Source organism: Schistocerca americana, chromosome 4 (genome assembly GCF_021461395.2).
Source record: "Schistocerca americana isolate TAMUIC-IGC-003095 chromosome 4, iqSchAmer2.1, whole genome shotgun sequence".
In the NCBI taxonomy this organism is placed as follows: Eukaryota; Metazoa; Arthropoda; class Insecta; order Orthoptera; family Acrididae; genus Schistocerca; species Schistocerca americana.
Genome location: NC_060122.1, coordinates 593,961,023 through 593,983,610, shown reverse-complemented (window position 1 = coordinate 593,983,610; position 22,588 = coordinate 593,961,023). Strand labels below are relative to the sequence as shown.

Here is a 22,588-nt window from a genome sequence, read left to right as displayed (position 1 = left end):
AAGTATTTGAGTAGTTTCGGTTAAGAGACGCGAGAATCTTCAGATATTCATTTCCCTGGCGGTAGCACGTTAGCGATTTAAAGCACCGTTCAGCATCGTTGTCAACATGTTTTGTGTCAGTATAATTTCTAAAAAACGGGAGGTCAAAGAAAGATTTATTTCTTTTTGCAATATGTTTTACCACCATATTCCACGTGCAACACGTCTTCAGTAAAATCTTTTGTTTACTTCCATGGTCGTTCCCCAGACGAAAAAGGGGTTATTAAATCAACAAAGTTCGAAAATCTCCGCTTCATAACTGCCTTGTCTATAACGATAAGGAACCGTAAGGAAACGTTCAACTAGTTATTACTAAATTTTTAAATTGTTTGAAAACTGAGGGTTCGGATAAAGTACTGGTTTCAGACAACAGATTCCGAGGCATGCCTTCTTATTAAATCTGTCATCCTCAAGACGCCACAAAGTGTTCGTTTCGTGTAGTTAACCTAAAAATTTTTCACAATCCCGATACTACCGAAGGAAAGAAACATATCTGAATTTCACAGATTTACGTCTGAAGTCTGTACCTTCGGACCATGAGACCGGCTGCACTGGGACCGCGCGAGTACTGATTTGTCGGCTGACGGTGGAATTCCACGATGCCGGTGCCACTGTGACCGCTGCATAAGTGCCGTGGAGAGAAGATAAGAGAAATCAGAGCGGAAGAGCATAGACAGTCTATCTCCGTCGCTGTATTTCTGCGTGGAACAGGGAAGGGAACGACCAGCTATGGTACAAGCTACTCTCCGCCATGCACCGCATGATGAACTGTGGAGCATGTACGAACACTGTTCTGCAAAACTTAAGGACGAGATGGAAAAAGTAACATAACATATTAACTACGCTGTGGAAAGCGGGAGAATGTTGCCAGATGTCTCCTGGTTGTGGACAGGAAGCTGCAAGTCACACGACTTGATGTCAGCGCAACTGTAGCGCCAAATGAGGATGGCACCACAACATGAGGCAGCTGAAGGAACGGAAAAAAGGCAGTTTATACGTTAATCACCGAGCAGTTGTGGTGCACTGTGGTGGTGTTTCTCATTACGACACGGCCCGGAAATACACTACTGACCATCAAAATTGCTACACCACGACGATAACGTGCTACAGACGCGAAATTTAACCGACAGGAAGAAGATGCTGTGATATGCAAATGATTAGCTTTACAGAGCATTCACAAAAGGTTGGCACCGGTGGTGACTCCTACAAGGTGCTGACATGACAAAAGTTTCCATCCGATTTCTCATACAAAAACAGCAGTTGAACGGCGTTGTCAGGTGAAACGTTGTTGTGATGCCTCGTGTAAGGAGGAGAAATGCGTACCATCACGTTTCCGACTTTGATAAAGGACGGATTGTAGCCGATCGCGATTGCGGTTTATCGTACCGCTACATTGCTGCTCGCGTTGGTCGAGATCCAATGACTGTTAGCAGAATATGGAATCGGTGGGTTCAGGAGGGTAATACGGAACGCCGTGCTGGATCCCAACGGCCTCGTATCACTAGCAGTCGAGTTGACAGTCATCTTATACACATGGCTGTAACGGATCGTGCAGCCACGTTTCGATCCCTGAGTCAATAGATGCGGACGTTTGCAAGACAACAACCATCTGCACGAACAGTTCGACGACGTTTGTTGCAGCATGGACTATCAGCTCGGAGACCATGGCTGCGGTTATCCTTCACGCTGCATCACAGACAGGAGCGCCTGCGGTGGTGTACTCGCCGACGAAGCTGGGTACACGAATGGCAAAACGTCATTTTTTCGGATGAATGCAGGTTCTGTTTACAGTATAATGATGGTCGCATCCGTGTTTGACGTCATCGCGGTGAACGCACATTGGAAGCGTGTATTCGTCATCGCCATACTGGCATATCACCTGGCGTGATGGTATGGGGTGCCATTGGTTACACGTCTCGGTCACCTCTTGTTCGCACTGACGGCACTTTGAACAGTGGACGCTACATTTCAGATGTGTTACGACCCGTAGCTCTACCCTTCATTCGATCCCTGCGAAACCCTACATTTCAGCAGGATAATGCACGAGCGCATCTTGCAAGTCCTGTACGGTCCTTTCTGGATACAGAAAATGTTCGACTGCTGCCCTGGCCAGCAGATTCTCCAGATCTCTCACCAATTGAAAACGTGTGGTCAATGGTGGCCGAGCAACTGGCTCGTCACAACACGGCAGTCACTACTCTTGATGAACTGTAGAATCGTGTTGAAGTTGCATGGGCAGCTGTATCTGTACACGCCATCCAAGCACTGTTTGACTCATTGCCCAGGCGTATCAAGGCCGTTATTACGGCCAGAAGTGGTTGTTCTGTGTACTGATTTCTCAGGATCTATGCACCCAAATTGCGTGAAAATATAATCACATGGCCGGCCGATGTGGCCGAGCGGTTCTAGGCGCTTCAGTCTGGAACCGCGCGTCCGGTACGGTCGCAGGTTCGAATCCTGCCTCGGGCATGGATGTGTGTGATGTCCTTAGGTTAGTTAGGTTTAAGTAGTTCTAAGTTCTAGGGGACTGATGACCTACGATGTTAAGTCCCATAGTGCTCAGAGCCATTTGAACCATTTCTTTGTAATCACATGTCAGCTCTAGTATAATATATTTGTCCAATGAATACCCATTTATCATCTGCATTTCTTCTTGGTGTAGCAATTTTAATGGCCAGTAGTGTAGCATTTTGATGAGTTCACTCTCGTAAGAGTCATCGGGAAACAGGAAAGGCAAAGTGTAATGAGTGTAGCCCAGGCGTTTGATTTTGCTGACAGCATTGTTTCATGTGCATAGGGAGCATGCGCAGCGATGTTTCTGCTGCGGATGGACGTCCGCGGTACTTCTGGTACCAAATGTCGCAAACTCTTCGTGTGTGCTATATCAGTACACCACACTTGAGGTATGTATCCTGAAGGCCATGTTTACTAGACAATGTTTTTCTTGTTTAGGTCCCGACTACCTCCCTTAACATACATAGGGAAAGCATAGAGTTTCCTGTAGAAGAGGTCCACTACCCGAGGTATCAAAACGACTTTTGCTTATAACATTCAACTCGGTCACTTTCGGAATAGACCGTTACTTCACACTGATTCGCTTAACCTCCTCCATCATCGCTGAAAGTCTGTAATACCATCAGCAATCGTTTTACGGTAGCACGTGCTGTGGTAGTGATTGTAAGTACCTCCGAGCCGCCTCACTGGAGCCCGCGCGGCCGCTGTTGCAGAGAGCAGCCCGGAGCGGCGCGTCAGCCTGGCAGAGGCGCAGCCCGCGGCCGAGTCGGCGTCGGCGTCGGCGTCGGCGCCGGTGTCGGTGGCGCCGCCGCAGCCGCAGCCGCTGGCGGTGTGCCTGCCGCTGCCCGAGCCGGCGCCCGAAGACCTGTACAACCTGACGCAGCTGGCCGAGGTCAGCCTCGCCGCCGCCGCGGGACGCCTCTTCTGCTGGACCGACGCCGACGACCGGCCGCACGCTGTGGGCCACGGGCTGCCCCCGGCGCCGGCCGACCGCGCCGCCGCCGCCGCCACCGGGGAGCCCTGCGTCCCGGCGCAGCCGACGCCGACCCCGGAGACCGCCGCACAGCCGCACCAGCCTCCCGAGCTCGTGAGTCTGCAGCATCCGCACAGCTATACCGCGTTATGGTACCTATGGGATTCAGAAGACGACTGCCCGAAAACTACAAAACTTACAGAAAAGTGACACCTGCCAATGGACAGAGCATCTCCCCAAGTTCAGTACGCGACACGGTGTAGTTGCAGAGCGGACCACTAGGTGGCAGGCGTGTCAGAACAAGTACAACAGCTATTCGGAAAGTAACTTTCGATTGGCCGCGAAATGGAAAGCACTGTGACAATACGATTAAGCTTTGCACAGATGTGTTGGGCAGTGTCTCTAGTATGCCTGCCGCTCGTGTCACGTCGGTGTTTTCAGTTCTGAGTGCACATAAGGATGCGTAGGAAATAGCGTCTCCCGCCAATTGTGAGGGCCTGGCGAGAGATTTTGCCTCATGTCATGCAACCCACATAACACAACTGTCATGCGGTTCCTTCTTCATGACAATTCTCGGACGCATTATGCGGAGGCAATGAAGATATTCCTGCGGCGTTTCCGATGCGAAGTGTTTTATCATTCACAATACAGCCCGTAAGTGGCTGTCCCTGAGTTTCATATCTGCGCACATGAATCGCTGGCTTTAAAGATAACACTCTGGTACAGTCAACGAGCTGTAGACCAGGTTAGAGTATTAGTGTAAAGCACAGGTGGCTGCCACCTATGAGGAGAGTATAGGAAAGTTGGTACAACGCCACGGCAGATGTCCAAGTCAGAGCGGAACTATGTAGAGAAGTAGTTGGAATGTGTAGCTAACTGCTGCAAATAGAATATTTTTGATTTTCGCTGTGGTTTTCATTTCACGACCGATCGGAACTGACTTCCCGAATAGCCCTCGTAGACAAATCATCGCTTCGTATTGTCGCGTAGATTTCGTTCGTGCTTGTAGATAGGCAACCCCATGAACAGATTTCCGTAGCGCGCTGCTTTCTTTACGCCTTCCCAGGCAGGAACAGTGCAATGAATTTCACGTTCGTATTGATGTCTGTCGCGTAACAAACGATGCCCGTATAGATCATGTGTTTTCTTTCTTTCTTTCCTCGTTCCCCTCGCGTTTATCCAGTCTGCTACCCAGTCCGCTTCTCAGAATTTGGCAACTGTTATTTTATTATTTTAACCCTGTGACTGGATGCCCTTCCTGACACCACAGTCATCATGCTAACCTAATGGCCCCAATTGCCTGTGAATCGCGTAAACTTTTCTCGTATTTTCTGACGCGATATTCGACGACCACTCCAGCATTTGCTTAAAACTGCGTGGAGAACCGGCTAAAACTACATTCGGGTTCATCAGTGTACCAGCCCACCGGCGTTATCCACTGTACAGATTCGATCCGGGACTGGCCCAGCTCCTCGCCTCACAAGGTAAAGGATTGCTCTGTACGCTATATATACATGTCACGTACTGAGAGCCTGTAATCTGAGTTTAAAAGTTGGAAAGGTGGTGCTCCGTTTAGCGATGTGCGTACATATTCTGTAGTTTTCGTGCAGTCGCCTTCTGAAAACCCGGAGGTACTTACGAATAACCCTGTGGTATTCATAGGGTTCGTGATGTGCTTTCTTTACGTCTGCTGCTGGTCAGAACCCTCACTGCCGAGACACCTCTCTTATGGCTTGAGATGGCTTGGCTACTCTTTTACGAGCCCCACACGCTGGGCGTTCGTTCTGTAACCACATAATGATTCCACTACCCTCTCTTCTACACACGGACAGCAGGGTGGTGTGTTAGTCCTTGGCTAACACCCCTTTTACCATTTAGCATTTAGAACCCAGATCTCATGTATGTGTGAATGAAACTTGGTTTCAATATGTGATTTGTTGCGTCAGCAGCAGATACCTCCCCAAAAACTAGCTTTCTATAGCTGTCAAGATCTTTATAATACATTTGTACACTAAGAAATTGGAATTTGTCATTTTCTGCAGCTAGCTATTTTTCCAAGTTCGCCGCAACCATGAATACCTTTTCTACAATAGTCAAAAAAAATTTTACGCAATCCCAGTACCACAAGCAACATTAGTTTGCCATGTAATAAAATAGCATCCAAACGACGGATGCAGGTGTTTCATTTATTACGTTTGTAAGGTGTTCTTTAGGATTTAAAGTACGTACAGAAGTTGTTCTCTTGAGGCACTGGATGACAGCCGTCACCGATGGCATTAGCTACATTTCGTTAATCGTGTACTAAACACACTGATAAAACTCATTCTTTCCTTGTGACCTTCACATTCTTATTATGGTTGTCTGTGAGACACGTAAACAGAGGCAGTTTATGTAAGAATACAAATGAAAATTCCAATAGCCTTCTGACTGCCGTGATGAGTTCATTCCATAACCTCACAGAACTTTGTACGAAATATGGCAAAAGTATTGATTACCACCACGATGCTGCTGATGAAATCCTTTATTTAACAACTAGTTTCGGTCTACAGACCATCGTAAGTTCCCTGTACACCAAACTGAAATTATAAGTACGCAGCATTACAAGACTAAACTGTCATAAGTCTATTTACAGATGTAAATGTTAACAATTACACTGACGTAATAATATGTCACACTCTTAAAAGCATTTACAGCATTATTTAAGTAGAATATAAAATCATTGACGTCAGGTAATAAAACCATAAATTTAGTACCGAAAATAAAATATGACACACACAGTGACAAAACCAACTATGAAAAACTCTTGAAACAGAGTACAGTTTGTATATTGACAGTGTAATCTATACTGTGATGTGACAAAAGGCAACACTACATACATACAAAGCGTTTACGTGTTTATGGTGCGATTTGTTCATAACTTGTAACATCACTGTGTGTACCATATTCTTATCTTCAGTGACAAATTCATAGCCTTATTACCTGAGGCCAATGATTCGCCTAATATGATACTGTGAATCCTTTTAAATGAGGATGAGACCTTTTATTATGTGCGTGTTGTCGTTGACATTTACGTAAGTTAACAGATTTGTGACTGTTTACTCTTCTAATGCAATTTAAGTATCACATCGGTTTGGTTTACAGGAAACTGATGGTCTGTCGATTGAAACAGGTTGTTAGACACACAATTTTATCAGCAGCTCGTGGAGGTAATAATGACTTTTTCAAATGCTCCAAATATGTGGGACGCCAAGTTAAAAAACACACACATCAAAAAAAGTATTGCATCACCTCGATTCCGAGAGTTCCGGAACTTGTACAGAATATTGGAACAGAGATCAACATAAACATCATTTCCGCCCTTTTTATTCTCATGAAAATCCACAAACTGCATGTTGTACCACCATACAGAGATACCTTCAGAGGCGGTGCTCCAGATTGCTGTACACACCAGTACCTCTATAGCACGTCCTCTTGCATTCATGCATGCCTGTATTCGTCGTGTCATACCATTCACAAGCTCATCAAGGCACTGTTGGTCCAGATTGTCCCACTCCTCAACGGCGATTCGGCGTAGATCCCTCAGAGTAGTTGGTGGGTCACGTCATCCATAAACAGCCCATTCCAATCTATCCCAGGCATGTTCGATAGGGTTCATATCTGGAGAACATGCTGGCCACTCCAATCGAGCAATGTCGTTATCCTGTAGGAAGTCATTCACAAGATGTGCACGATAGGAGCGCGAATTGTCGTCCATGAAGACGAATGCCTCGCCAATATGCTGCCGATATCGTTGCACTGTCGGTCGGGGGATGGCATTCACATATCGTACAGCCACTAAGGTGCCTCCCATAACCACCATCGGCCCCACATAATGCCACCTCAAAACAGCCTTCCTGCACTCGCTGGACAGTGTGGCTACGGCGTTCAGCTTGACCGGAATGCCTCCAAACACATCTCCGACGATTGTCTGGTTGAACGCATATGCGACCCTCATCGGTGAAGAGAACGTGATGCCAATCCTGAACGTTCCATTCGGCATGTTGTTGGGCCCATCTGTATCGCGCTGCATGGTGTCGTGGTTACAAAGATGGACCTCGCCATGGACTTCGGGAGTGAAGTTGCGCATCATGCAGCCTATTGCGTAAAGTTTGAGTCGCAACATGACGTCCTGTGACTGTACGAAAAGCATTAGTCAACATGGTAGCGTTGCTGTCAGGGTTCTTCCGAGCCATAATCCTTAGGTAGCAGTCATCCACTGCAGTAGTAGCCTTTGGGCGGCCTGAACAAGCCATTTCATCGACAGTTCCTGTCTATCTGTATCTCCTCCATGTCCGAACAACATCACTTTGGTTCACTCCGAGACGCCTGGACACTTCCCTTGTTGAGAGCTAATGCGGACACGAACGAACCGCGGTATTGGCCGTCTAGGCATGGTTGAACTACAGACAACACAAGCCGTGTACCCCCTTCCCGGTGGAATGACTGGAACTGATTGGCTGTCGGACCCCCTCCGACTAATAGGCGCTGCTCATGCATGGTTGTTTATATCTTTGGGCGGGTTTAGTGACCCCTCTGAACGATCGAATGGACTGTGTCTGTGATACAATATCCACAGTCAACACCTATCTTCTGGAGTTATGGGAACCGGAGTGATGCAAAACCTTTTCTGATGTGTGTTTATTAATTGTCACAGTCTGCGTGCCAACAGTCTCACGAAGAGTAACCGTGCTTAAATCAACTTCACGCAGCCATATACACTTACGAAAAAAAACACGACACCGAAAGTTGGCAGCCGTGATTCTGCATCTGAAAGTTGATGTTTATTCACATTTCGCTTAAGTCGCGTAAGACTAGCCCTATTAGCACCAGTATGAGCATGCAAATCAGGATTTCTTTAAATACATGTTGTAACGATCCTGAGCGTTAGTTACATTTGAGATTGGACGCGATGAGATGATGTTAGTCACGAATACTTTTAAGGCGACGAAGACGCCCATTATCAACATCTCCCTGAGTTTGAATGTGGTCGTGTAATAGGGCTTCAAGAAGATGGATATTCCCTGTGCAATATTGCAGAAAGACTGCAGGAATGTAGTCACTGTACATGACTGCTGGCAGTGGTGTTCACGAGAATGTACTGCCGCAAAAACATCAGTCTCCAGATGGCCACGTGGCACTACTGAGAGGAAAGATTGTCGTGTTCGGTGTATGGCATTGGCTCACTGTTTTGCATCTGCAGCTGCAATCCGAGGAGCATTTGGCACCAGAAGAAGACAACAAACTGTTACAAATCGGTTACTTCAAGAACAGCTCTGATTCAGAATCCCTAAATCGTTACTTCTACTGACCCGAAACCGCCATGTGCGACTTCTGTGGTGTCAAGCTAGAGCTCATTGGAGGGCAGAGTGAGGTTTGTTGGGTTTTATGATGAAAGCTGGTTCTCCCCGATGCCATTGATGGCCATCTGTTGGTTAGGAGGCCAGCTGAGGGCCTGCATCCAACCGGTTTGCGTGGTAGACACATTGAACCTACAGCTGGAGTTATAGTCTGGGGTACGATTTCGTATGACAGCGGGATTATTCTGATGTCGACCAACACATTGACATCAACATGCCAATAAGGTGGCGTAAGGTCGTCGCACTAAATGGAGATTATAATGAAAAATTGAATTTGGTAGCCAACAGAGTGGAATATGTGTGGTGTATTGGAATCCTAAATAAAATCAATATGCTTTCAGAAAAAAATTGTTTCATTGCTTACTGGACGCATTTCGTACACAAGGTTTTGTTTTTAACTTACAGTTGCGCCTGAAGATTGGGCTGAGATCCCAAAATTGTAAGACTTCAGTAATGAAAATTTTGCGTAACTCTAGCGGAAATTTCAATTATGAACAATTTACGTAACAGTTGTGGATGTCCCACTAACGGAAGACTGGTGGAACCAAATTGCTGAGGACAAAGGTATAAATTTGTCTGTTAAGTTACTTATCAGTAAACTATGCCATAGGTCTGTCATTACTATCACTGCATCATAATTAAGTATACTTCGTTTGTCCTTCCTTTCCCAGTCCGAACTTGTTAAGATATAATCTTGCTGCCTCAGTTCTTGTTAGGCTCTAATCTTGCTGCCTTCCTTAAAATCAGCCGCCTGCTTGTCTTAAGGACCACTAGCTTTAGATTGAGACTGTATTATGGCGCAGGCTTTTGTTAGAGCAGAGGGCCCCGTGCCGCAGGTGCCGCCTCCGCCGCCGGCGCCGCCGCCCCCGCAGAGCCCGGCCCCCGCGCAGGCGCAGCACGCGTGCCCGGACTGCGGCAAGCGCTACAGCACGGCCAGCAACCTGGCGCGCCACCGGCAGACGCACCGCGGGCCGGCCGACGCCAAGGCGCGCCGCTGCGCGCACTGCGGCAAGGTGTACGTGTCCGTGCCCGCCTTCTCCATGCACGTGCGCACGCACGCCCAGGCCTGCCGCTGCCCCTACTGCGGCAAGTGCTTCTCCAGGCCCTGGCTCCTGCAGGGCCACATCCGCACCCACACAGGTGAGGCCACATTCCACCAAACACAACTAACTTTAAAATTTAGAGATTGCATCAATATATATAAGCAGACGGAGTTATTGAGGGAACAATTGGCAGGAGCGACCAAGGATACCATACATACAACACATCATGAATGACGTTGGGTGTAACACATCCGGGGAAATGAAGAGGAAGGCGGACAGAAGAGAGGACCTCAGGGTTGAACAGTAAAAGAAGAAGACCAATATACAAAAAAGTAAATACGAATAATCCACTGAATTACAGATCCATATCAAAATGGCTCTGAGCACTATGGGACTTAACATCTACGGTCATCAGTCCCCTAGAACTTAGAATTACTTAAACCTAACTAACCTAAGGACATCACACAACACCCAGTCATCAGATCCGTATCACTAACGCCGATTTTCAGTAGGTTTTTCGAACATATACTACATTCGATCAACACTAATTACCTCGAAGAAAACGATTTATTGACAACACTTTGTGAAGCTGTGGTGTGCATACTGTAAGACCTTCAGTACACACACCATCAGATTATCTGACTTGTCGCTCTAACGAAGTAGGTGTCAGCAATATGTCTCGTGGTCTTATCGTGGCGTGTTTATCTTCTGCCGTTAGGTCAGACGATAGAAATGTCACTTGCACGCTTAGAGTAGCAGATTGACGGTGACCAACTTTAAACAGAAGGTGATTAATTTTCACACACATTTATTAAAATAATAAGAAGCATAAACATTACGTAACTTGATTCTGGATGCTATTTACAATTGACAATCTGAAGTTCCTTTGGTCTTGGTACGTTAATCTTATTCTCACATATCTCTGATACTTGACAAAGTGTCTATACATTTATCTTCATGGATATGTACAGGAATAAGGTAATCTTGTTGTTGTGGTTGGCAGGAGAGCCAACACCGTGTTACTAGAGGAAGCCAAAAGGCACGCGTTTTAGGTCACGCAGGCTGGCGTGAGGTCTGGAACAGGACAAGGAAATTAGAATTTAGAAAAAACGGACGTAGCTGGTGGAATACTTAAGTTTAATCCATAAACGGTGAACGTCGCTCTTGACGGTACATTATGCACGGTATCAATAGTAACTGGTAATGGCGCCTTGCTAGGTCGTAGCAAATGACGTAGCTTAAGGCTATGCTAACTATCGTCTCGGCAAATGAGAGCGTATTTTGTCAGTGAACCATCGCTAGCAAAGTCGGTTGTACAACTGGGACGAGTGCTAGGAAGTCTCTCTAGACCTGCCGTGTGGCGGCGCTCGTTCTGCAATCACTGATAGTGGCGACACGCTGGTCCGATGTATACTAACGGACCGCGGCCGATTTAAAGGCTACCACCTAGCAAGTGTGGTGTCTGGCGGTGACACCACACTTGTTAGGCGCAGACTGAAACTTGACTCGTTTAATACCTCGCGCGTTCAGGTATCACTGCGCGAGTGTGATCCGCGAGGAGAAAAGGTTCTACGTTAGCAGCAATCTCATTGGCTGCGTTATATATTAATACGCGGATCGGCGGAAGCAGAATTTGGTCCGTCTCTAAGGCAGCACCATCTCATAGTGCGGAGACCGACGAGCGCTGCGCCTGCGCTGTTGTGGTTAGCGGGGCGCGCTCTAGTGGGAAAGTTGTGTACGCGCTGACTACGCGGAACTATGTACACAACAGAAACACAACTAGTTCTGTAGAAAGAGGTGACAAAAGTCGTGAGATACCTCCTAATATCGTGTCGGACTTTCTTTTCCTGGCATAGTGCAGCAATTCGACAATATATAGACTCAGCAGGCCGTTGGAAGTCCCCTGCAGAAATACTGCACCATACTGTCTCTTTAGCTGTCCATAAACTGCGGAAGTATTGCTGCTGGAAGATTTTGTGCACGATCTGAATTCTCTATTATGTCCCATAAATGTTCGGTGGGATTCATTGCGGAGATCTGCACATGAATGTTGTTCAAACCAATAGCGAAGAATTATGGCCTGGTGACATGATGCGTGATAATTAAATGGTTTTCTGGGAACATGAAGTCCTCGATTTTTGATCGTATGGCTTTGATGACGGGAAACCCCCACCTGGGGAAGTTCGGCAGCCGATTTGCAGGTCTTTCCAGTTGACGCCACACTGGGCAAGCCGCGTGGGGTCGCCGCGGGGTCTGATTGCGTCTTGTCACGGTTCGCGCGGCTCCCTCCGTCGGGCAAGGGCGTGTGTGTTGTCCTCAGCTTAAGTTACTTTAAGTTGGGTTAAGTAGTGTGTAAGCTTAGGGACCGATGACCTCAGCAGTTTGGTCCCAGAAGATGTTACCACAAATTTCCAACAACTACACTGGGCGACTTGCGTATCGATGATGATGAAATGTGAGGACAATACAACAGCCACTTCCCGAGCAGAGAAAATCTCCAACCGGAGATTGAAGCTGGGCCTGGTGCATGGCAGTCAGGTGCGCTGACCACTCAGCTAAGGGGGCGGATATGAAGTCCTTGAATGGTTGCAAATGGTCTCCAAGTAGCCGAACATAACCATCACCTGTAAATGATAGGTTCATTTCGACCAGAGAACCCAGTCAATTCCATAGAAACATACTCCATACAACTATGGAGCCACCACCAGCTTGCACACTGCCTCGTAGACACCTTGGGTCCATGGCTTCGTGGGATGTGAGCCACACTCGAACCCTGAACTGAAATCGAGACTCATCTGACCAGGCCACGGTTTTTGAGTCGCCTAGGGTATGGTCACGAGCTCTGGAGAGGCGCTGCAGGCGATGTCGTGCTGTTAGCAAAGGCACTCGCATCGGTCGTCTGCTGCCGTAGCCCATTAACACCACATTTCGCTGCATTGTCCTAACGGATACGCTCGTCGTACGTTCCTCGTTGATTTCTGCTGTTGGTTCACGTAGTGTTCCTTGTCTGTTAGCACTGACAACGCTATGCAAACGCCGATTCTCTCGGTCGTTAAGTGTAGGCCGTCGGCTAACGTCTTATGCGCAATGCTTGAAATGTGGTATTCTCGGCACACTCTTGACACTGTGGATCTCGGAATACTGAATTCCCTAACGATGTCCGAAATGGGAAGTCAGGTGCGTCCATCTCCAGTTACCATTCTGCGTCCAGAGTGTGTTAATTCCCGTCGTGTGGCTACAGTCACATCGGAAACCTTTTCACATGCATCACCTGAGTGCAGCTCCGCCAATGCACTGCCGTTTTATACCTTGTATACGTGATACTACAGCCATCTGTATGTGTGAATATCGTTAGCCCATATCATTTATCACCTCAGTGTATTCTCAAGAAGAAATTTGTGCTATCGACAAGGGATGTCAAATTGAATCCACAGTTTTAGATATCTAGAAGACTTTCGACACTATTCTTCACAGGCGACTTCTACGACTGAATGCTTATAGAGTGTCGCCTCAGTTGTGCGACTGGATACGAGATCCGTTGTTAGAGACGTCACAGTTCGTAGTAACTGATGAAATGTCATCGACTAAAACAGAAGTGATATCTGGCGTGCCCCATCTCCTCCCCCCCCCCATTTTCCCCCTCATTTGTCTAGGTCCCGCCCCCCCCCCCCCCCCATCAGCCCTTGCCTGTGGTGTGTCATTTTCGTGCCAAATTTCGAGTTCAGTGTTTCCAGTGATTGTTAAGTGTTGTGCGTCTTTTCCGAAGTGTTGCGAACGGACATCATAATATCGCAGGGTGTGATATCTCTTGCGCACAGAATCCAGACCGTCGCCGTGTTTTTTAATTGTCTGTCTACTATTTTCCCTGTCTGCTTCCCGTGTATTTTTTTATCATCGCCCACCATTTGTTTTATGTTTTAACTTTCCACAATTTTCCGCCGTTTTACATCTTACGTCACCGTTTTATCGCCTGCTTTTATTGTTTCTTATCTTCTTATTTTTTAAAAATTTCGTAGGCTGAAGTACGGCATACTAAGCTGCTGCCAGCCCGACCCCTTCGGGGCGAATCTAAATCCAATAAAGGAAAAAAAATGGCGTTCCCCAAGGAAGTGTTGTAGGCCTCCACTGTTCCTGATGCATATAAACGCTTAGCTGTCTTAGATTGTCTGTAGATGGTGCTATCATTTAACGTCTTGTAAATTCACCAGAAGATCAAAAGCAATTGCAAAATGATTTAGATAAAATACACGTATGGTGCAAGAGGTGTCAATTGTCTCTGAATAAGGAAAGTATGAGTTCATCCACATGAGTACAAAAACAAATCCGTTAAATTTCGGTTACGCAATAAAGCACACAAATCTAAAGGCTGTCGAATCACATAAATACATAGGAATTATAATTACGAACAACATAAATTGAAACGATCACATAGATTATGTTGTAGGTAAGGCCAACGAAAGACTGCTTTTTATTGGCAGATCACTTAGAAGATGAAACAGGTCTACTAAGGAAACTCCGTATGCTACCATGTCCGTCCTCTCGAGTACTGCTGTCCAGAGTGGAATCCTTATCACATATCAGTAATTCCATCTTGTGCAAATGGAATAAGACAGTAGGTGATCGAGTCCGCAGCTCGTGGTCGTGCGGTAGCGTTCTCGCTTCCCGCGCTCGGGTTCCCGGGTTCGATTCCCGGCGGGGTCAGGGATGTTCTCTGCCTCGTGATGACTGGGTGTTGTGTGATGTCCTTAGGTTAGTTAGGTTTAAGTAGTTCTAAGTTCTAGGGGACTGATGACCATAGATGTTAAGTCCCATAGTGCTCAGAGCCATTTGAACCATTTAGTAGGTGATCGAAGACTTGAAGACAGTAGATACCAACAGCCGTAATTTTATTTAGCTAGCAGTTTTGGTGCCTCATAGGCACTATCTTCAGGCCGGTATACGCGTAGCTAGTAAGTCATCCAATCGTTCGTGCTATTTTAGGGCCACTGTATCCAACTGGTTTCCGTAAACTTCTTCTTGGTACAAATGGACCATTCACACATATAACGGCAACAACCAAGAAGAAGTCTACGGAAACCAGATGGATATAGTGGTTCCTATGATAGCGAAAACGATTAGATGACTTATGTAGCTACTTGTACTGGGAGTTGAAGATGGTGCCAATGGGGTAGTGAAACTGTTTGCTAAATGAAATTACGGTTGTTGGTATCAATCTTCTTCAATCCTTAACAGATACGACTGACGGAAGACATCTAAAAAAGATCAGCTCGTTTTGTATTATCACGAAATAGCCAGGAGTGTGTCATGGATACGATGCGGTTTGGAATCGCAACCACTAAAGCAACTGCAAGGACGAACAAGTGAAATTCCGATACTTTATTATATGCGTGGACCTCGATTTATCCATTTAAATAACTAAACTTAAATCTGAACACGAGTGAAGGCACATTTAAAGACGGTGATAATATTGGAAACAAAGAATTTCACCCAGCTGCAATCGCCGTACTTATCGTAACTCATTGCATGAGAACGGCCATCAAAAAGTAACCTCAGTGGAAGAACCCAGCATCCATAAATAAGCTGCCACATCAGTTGTGCTTTCCAAAACTTGGATACGGCGAGTCCACTAGTCATACACTGTAAGACAAGCAACCAATATCCTGGTACAGGACATCTTTGGACAGCTCTTGAAATTCAGAACTCACGTAAGAATGAATAATTTGTCAGTTAACGTTTTATCGAACGGCCTTCAGTGTTCCATTCCAGGTGTTCCCTTACTCATCTTCTTCGCCCACCATGGTGTTAGGGGTATACTACACTGTTTTTAATGGACACCTAATGGTCATATTGACACTGTTGCGTGCTGCGTTCATTGACAGAATCTTTCCAGCTTCCTCCAAAAACAGTTCTGTTGCAATCACCTCCCGAGCCATTATTTGTAGATTGGTTCGTGTGTGCCCGCGTTTTGGCATCGATGATAAGTGAATAGATGGGTTTCCTTATTGGTGAGCAATCGATTTCTAGTGTTAGACACGTAGTTCGCACAGTTCATTTCTGAGCTTACACTGAAGATACTCCGAAGAAGAATGACAACTTTGATGCTTATGACAGTCCGTTATAACAATACGATCGACTATGCAAGTACGCCACTAACGTCGTATAATACTCTCTATTCCGCGAGCTATGTGCAGGAACATAAAATTAAGCTAGTTTCATCAGATATTTATAGCCCCCTTTAAAACTCTGAACAAGTTTGGGACATTACTGTCGTTTTTAGAGAAGCATTCTTCTGGTACGGCTCCTTCATAAAGTCACGTTTGCCACACTGGATGTGCTATGAATGAGTGAACATATGGGTTGATTCTGATGCTGAGGCCCTGTTCTGATACTCAGCTAACCGTTCTTATTTCTTTTCCGTTTCAGGCGAGAAACCGTTCAAGTGCACCATCTGCGAAAAGGCGTTTGCAGACAAGTCTAACCTGCGCGCCCACGTGCAGACGCACTCCAGCACGAAGCCACACGTGTGCTGCCGCTGCGGGAAGGCGTTCGCGCTCAAGTCCTACCTGTACAAGCACGAGGAGTCCTCCTGCGTGCGCCTGCACTCGCGCGCTCCGCAGTGCGCAGGCGTCGTGGGGGCAGCATAGGCGGCAGCGGCAGCGGTGGACCCGACCACGTAGTACGACTGTCAGCCGGTCCTTGTCGGCCCCTGTACAGGCGTGTGATCACACAGCGGTCACTGTCGTCGCTACAGCAAATTCATAAACGTTGAAAGAAGAGTTCAGCAGTTGTAATAAAAATGTAGGAGAAGTACCACATACAAGGTTTCTAATGCAAATAACACTACAACAAAACGCACAGCAGTACCTCATACAGTTTTTTCTCTGCTGTATTCGAAATTTCTGATTACAGCAACACAACGTTTCAGTGATCATTGTTCACATTTGATATTACTATTGCAATTCTGGCAATAATTTCAACTTGTAAAACGTAACGAGAAACTGGGTTCATCATAATGTAATGTAACTACAGTAAAACAAATTGGCAGTGCTTTGGCATGAGGAGAAAATACGTGACTGTAATTCTATCAGTGGGTATTCATATGGGTCGATAACCTGTGCTTCCTAAAAACGTTACTTGAATCAAACTACTTTGATGAAAACCGCTGAACCCTTACCCGATGACGAATGTGGAATTGGAGACAGCACTCGTAGCTGTATTCTTTTCACTGGACTTATAACGTTCCGTAGTGTGTCGGCTTTAGAAGTTATTACTCGTAGTTAAACGTAAGACTGATTTCTCTTACCAAAATGAAGTCTTCGATCACAATAATACAAATATCCAGCAAGTTGAGACTTATATCATGAAAGTATGTCTCCAGAAGTTATCTCACAGCTGTGGTGACGTAAGAGGATCCTTGTGTTTGTTTTTTGATGCACCGTCGTCGATCATTCTGACAACTACCATCTGTGCAGCTACTCTGCCATCCACTGTACAGAACATGATGGTCGGAAATCCTGTATCCTAGTAACGTTGTATCTGCTAGAGGGCCGGCCGGAGTGGCCGAGCGGTTCTAGGCGCTACAGTCTGGAACCGCGTGACCACTACGGTCGCAGGTTCGAATCCTGCCTCGGGCATGGATGTGTGTGATGTCCTTAGGTTAGTTAGGTTTAAGTAGTTCTAAGTTCTTGGGGACTGATGACCTCAGAAGTTAAGTCCCATAGTGCTCAGAGCCATTTGAACCATTTTCTGCTAGAGGGTATTTCAGGTACAGATCATTTATTTTCCGCTGGGATACCAAATACATCGGCAAAGGCGTAACTGTTTTGTATTTGTTCCATTCTACGTACGATTTGAGTTCAGTTCACAGCTTTGGGTTTCAAATCATTTCTGGCTATACGCAATCATAACTGTATCACTCATAGGTTGTCATTTTCTTATGATGTTTTTAACTTTCCACTTTCCGTATTATTTTTGATAAACGAGAAAATAACAAATATGACTACCATTCGTCTATGGATGCAGAAAGCTATCTAAATATCGCACCAAGGATGATATTAGTGAGGAAGCCTCAGCAATGTCTCAACAATCCTACTAAATCTGGCGATGTTCCCACTGTCGCTCTGCTGGATTTACTAGTGTCAGTCGCGTACATCTCAGCAGCTGCATCACTCTATAGCTACATCACTTTGCAGTGATGTCACTGTACAGAATACTACTATAGAAGAATTCTACCCGAATTCATAACTCATATGCTTAAGAACTGTTAGATGGTACAATTTTTCGGTGGCATACAACAAACAAGGGTCCTATATTTCCTCGCATCTATTGTGGTAAAACTTCTATTCTTATGATTCAGGACATCCTGACAGATCACAAGCTGTTACACAGAAGTCAGTTCAAATTTCACAACTGCTGCACGTTGTACAGTGGGTTATCTTGAATCAACGTCTGAGATTTACATTTGTGGCGTAATTTACGAAACTTTGTAAACTTTTCAGTAATTAGTAAACTGATTTTCAAAAACATATCTCATAGTACGCATGCACTAACTATTTTTTCACTGCTTTTGTCTGACCACTGTCAAATACATGACCAGACGATCGATATTTATTCCTGTCCCATGAGAATTGCTTGATAGTTCAATTTCAAGTGTCGCTCTTGTCTTGCTCGTTAGAAATTCTTTATAGTCAAATTAATTTTGATTTTAAACGCCTGTGGAACTTAAATATGAATTTACAGCTATGGTATTTCTTCCTCGTGCCAAGATTAAAGTGTGATTTTTCCCATTCCGTCATAAAATAGTGACGTACTAAATAACACAAATACCTGTAAGACGTATTTTTTTGTAGTAGTAAAAATGTTTCCTCGATCTGGGACCATGTTTTCTGTGAACAGTTGATAATTTTTTATGATACGTACTAGCCTGAATGTAGAATAAATGTTTTTATGAACTGAATGGAGATAGTGTATTTTGATGTGTATTTTGTATACCAAACGTTTTAATAAGCAATATTTTTCTGAAGATATACTGACGTTGTTTTGAAGTCTGATGTGTTGTAGTGTATTCATGTGTATATTGGACGTTAAATGTCAAAAGAGAAATATTCGATAGATGCTGGCTGTTATTGTTAGAATCATTATATACATTGTTAGAAATGAAGTGCTGTGCTGATAACGTAAACAAAAGTTTTGGAAACATAAGTTGTAAGATGTTGCCCTGACTTTTTAGATAAAACCACAGATTGGTGTTGCGTTTTCAAATCAAAATAATACTGATGTTCCAGCTGCAGCCGAGACTATAACAGCAATCTAATAAACGTTTCTCTATTTTATATGTGATATATGAATCACACAAGTACTTAAGGGTAGGTTTGAAAACTGAAAAATTGTCCTTCTGAGAGCAGCTACGGTCATAAAGTGTTCTTTTGTATATGTTTCGTGCAAATGCAGAAAATGTCACCGATAAACTTGTTAATGTGTCTAGTGGTATTGAAACTTAGTGTTTATTTTTATGTCAGATTATAGTTGTCTGAGTTTTGTTCTTATCTCTGGATCCCTTATTTTATTTAATCACCCGCCCATCGAACAGCAATCTGCAGTGCTTCCTTTCCTTCCAATGGCGTGCATAATTCTCATTTCATAAGAATGCAGCTTGCTGGAGGTATGACGTTTTTGTTTCCGCATTTCAGCACTTAGCACCAACAGGATCCCAAGGTTTCTGGTTATGTTCAGCTGAGTCACTAGCCTTGTACTGCTACATTTTTAAGCAATTTCAGAATGCCATAAGACTGAGGTAAATGTTGTATCATTGAATACCGATAGAAAAACAGTGCCTGCCACTTCAAATGCGGAACATACATTTCATGAATTAAAAGCTAGGCTGGGTCTGTAAATTTAACGTGGTCAGCACTGCAGTTTGCTTCTTCCGGCCGGCGTGTTTACTTCTTTGTTTATTTTGGTTTCGGACGAGTTCTGCTAGTCGTCGGTGGCGGCGCTGAAGGCTGCCAGCACGGCACCGACTGTAGCGTCCTGTGACTAAACCTTCAATTGCGGCAGCATATGGTAACATTACGAACTGGCATCATAGGAATGAAATGCAAATACGAGAAGAGTTTTCAAAATCTGATTTATAATTACCGAAATTTTAAACAAATGCTGCTACTTTGTGACTAAAAATAGCTCCGAAAAGGTCGCTGTACAGAAGCAGTGTACGAGGTGATGTCCGAAAGTTCCCGAAGTATATTAATTAAAATTATTATCTTTTGCATAATCTTACTCTGCATCACCTTCGATGTAGTCCCCTTGGGATTGAGTACATCGATCCCAACCATCCTACCACTCTTGAAATGCGTCCTGAAAGTCTTCCTTAATTAGAATGTTTAGTAGCATTAGCGATTCGTCTTGAGCTCATTGTATCAAATTTTCAACACAGAACCGTATCGGCATCTCGCTACAAGCATTTGGAAGTCTCGTGACAGGCGTCAAGTGTTATTGGGTAGCCTTGTATCCTCCCCCGTGTGACCTTTCGCTGCCGCAGTCAGGTCGAGTCACAGAGAGCGCTGCGCTACGGTTGCCTAAGACGGCCGGCCCGCCCCAGTTTGTACAGTCGTAGCTTAGGAAACATTAACTCCAGCTAACAGCATCTATAACGCGAGGCACCCCGTGCCTCGGCGCCGCTAGTCAGACTCATGCTTTTAGTTCACTTCTCACTCATTTTACTTAATTTATTGTATTATTTATTTACTTATGCTCTAGTTATCATTATTTATTTCTTTAGTTGTTTAGATTAGTTAGGTACGTATTACTTGTTCAGTTCTTTAATTAAAAGGTGATACAACAACTGTATGTGATTATGTTTTATGTCCAAGATCTATGTAGTTGAGAACTGTGTAATTATATGTCAAGAAGCTTACACTCTGTATTGTCTTTTATTTATTGTCGTACTTCCATCTTTTCTTTACCACTGTATCCTACAGTATTTAGGCATCCAACATAGAAGATAAAAGAAATTTACCACCTACAGAAATATCAAGTTTACGCACTAGTTCATTTGGGTATGGGTAAGAGCGCAGTTAACTACCTCAATAAGTGACTTAAGAAATTATGAACCAAAATTACATTCCCAGTTAGATACCCGTGCCTCCAAACAAAACAGGCCACTGAATGCCACCACTGAAATTACATGAGATTACATTTGGTCCAAAATGGATACCCACTCACCCACACACAAACCCATCTATATATGTTCTCCCCATCTCCCTGTCCCTCCTCGCTACTCTCCCATACATTCTATACAGCCCCTTCTCTCTGTCCACGCCTTCTCTATTTGCCTCAACCACCAAAATCATGATGTGCCAGTCGCGCAGGTAAGCTTACACATCAAGACCTTAAAAACAGTTTCCTGCCCCTGGCATGTAGGCTCCTCTGCAAAGCAGGTTGGTAAGGTAGGCCCATACCACATCCACACTTCAAATGTACTGTGTAGGGTAGCCCATACTGCAAGGGCTTGAAAAACACTTGTTTCCCTGTATATCTGCTCCTATTGGAAGCCGGCCAGGGTGGCCGAATGGTTCTAGGCACTACAGTCTGGAACCGCGCGACCGCTACGGTCGCTGGTTCGAATCCTGCCTCGGGCATGGATGTGTGTGATGTCCTTAGGTTAGTTAGGTTTAAGTAGTTCTAAGTTCTAGGGGACTGATGACCTCAGCAGTTAAGTCCATAGTGCTCAGAGCCATTTGAAGCATCCTATTGGATGGAGATCACAGACAGACATATAGTCTGCTTTATACATATTCACTGGCAGAAAAAAAATCACAACACCAAGAAGGATTTGTGTGAGATAGACGTCAGTTAGTATGTATGTTCCTACATCTGAAAGATGGCGTCTGTTCAGATTTCAAGCCAGTCGCGCTAGTAGTGCAATTATGAGGATGCAGGTTTGTTTTAAATACACACTGTAATTGTCGTGAGCGTTAGTTACTTTCCAGATTGGACGTGGTGAGTTCATGTTAGTTAAGAATTCCTTTAAGGAGACAAAGACACCATTATCAAAACTTCAATGTGTTGCACAACATCATGTAATACGACTATGAGAAGCTGGATGTTCCTTCTGCGATACTGCAGAAAGACTTCGCAGAAATTTTGCCAGTGTACTTGGTTGCTGGTTGTGGTGCTCACAAGAACGTACGATCGCAAGAAGACCGGTATGCTGACGGCCACGTGGCACTACTGAGGGGGAAGACTGTTGTGTTCGGCATGCAGCTCTGACACGTCCCATTGCATCTGAAGCAGCAATTTGAGCAGCAGTTGACACCACAGTGAACTAGCGAACTGTTATAAATTTGTTACTTCAGAGACGCCTCCGAGCCAGACATCCGGTAGCGAGCATCCCCTAACCCCAAACTACCACCACTTCATTAGTGTCAAGCAAGAGCTCATTGGAGGGCGGGGTTGAGGTCTGTTGTGTTTCCTGATGAAAGCTGGTTCTGTTTGTGTGTCAGTGATGGCCTAATGTTGTTTAGGAGGCCAGTTGAGGGCCTGCAACCAACCTGTCTGCGTAAAAGACACACACTATCTACACCTGGATTTACGGTCTGAGGTGATTCCGTATGACAGCAAGAGCA

At 45.1% G+C, this 22,588-nt stretch overlaps 1 protein-coding gene across 1 annotated transcript in view; it reads left to right on the top strand.

The window, feature by feature from the left end:
- The window catches only part of LOC124613637 (zinc finger protein SNAI2-like), an 82,275-nt gene extending 61,398 nt beyond the window's left edge, over positions 1-20,877 (top strand). Inside the window, exons 2-4 of the mRNA XM_047142352.1 lie at positions 3,267-3,640; positions 9,795-10,062; positions 16,389-20,877. Coding sequence (XP_046998308.1) covers positions 3,267-3,640; positions 9,795-10,062; positions 16,389-16,609 — 863 coding nt within the window. The 3' untranslated portion in view covers positions 16,610-20,877. The remainder of the gene's footprint in view (positions 1-3,266; positions 3,641-9,794; positions 10,063-16,388) is intronic.
- The last annotated feature ends 1,711 nt before the right edge of the window (positions 20,878-22,588 follow it).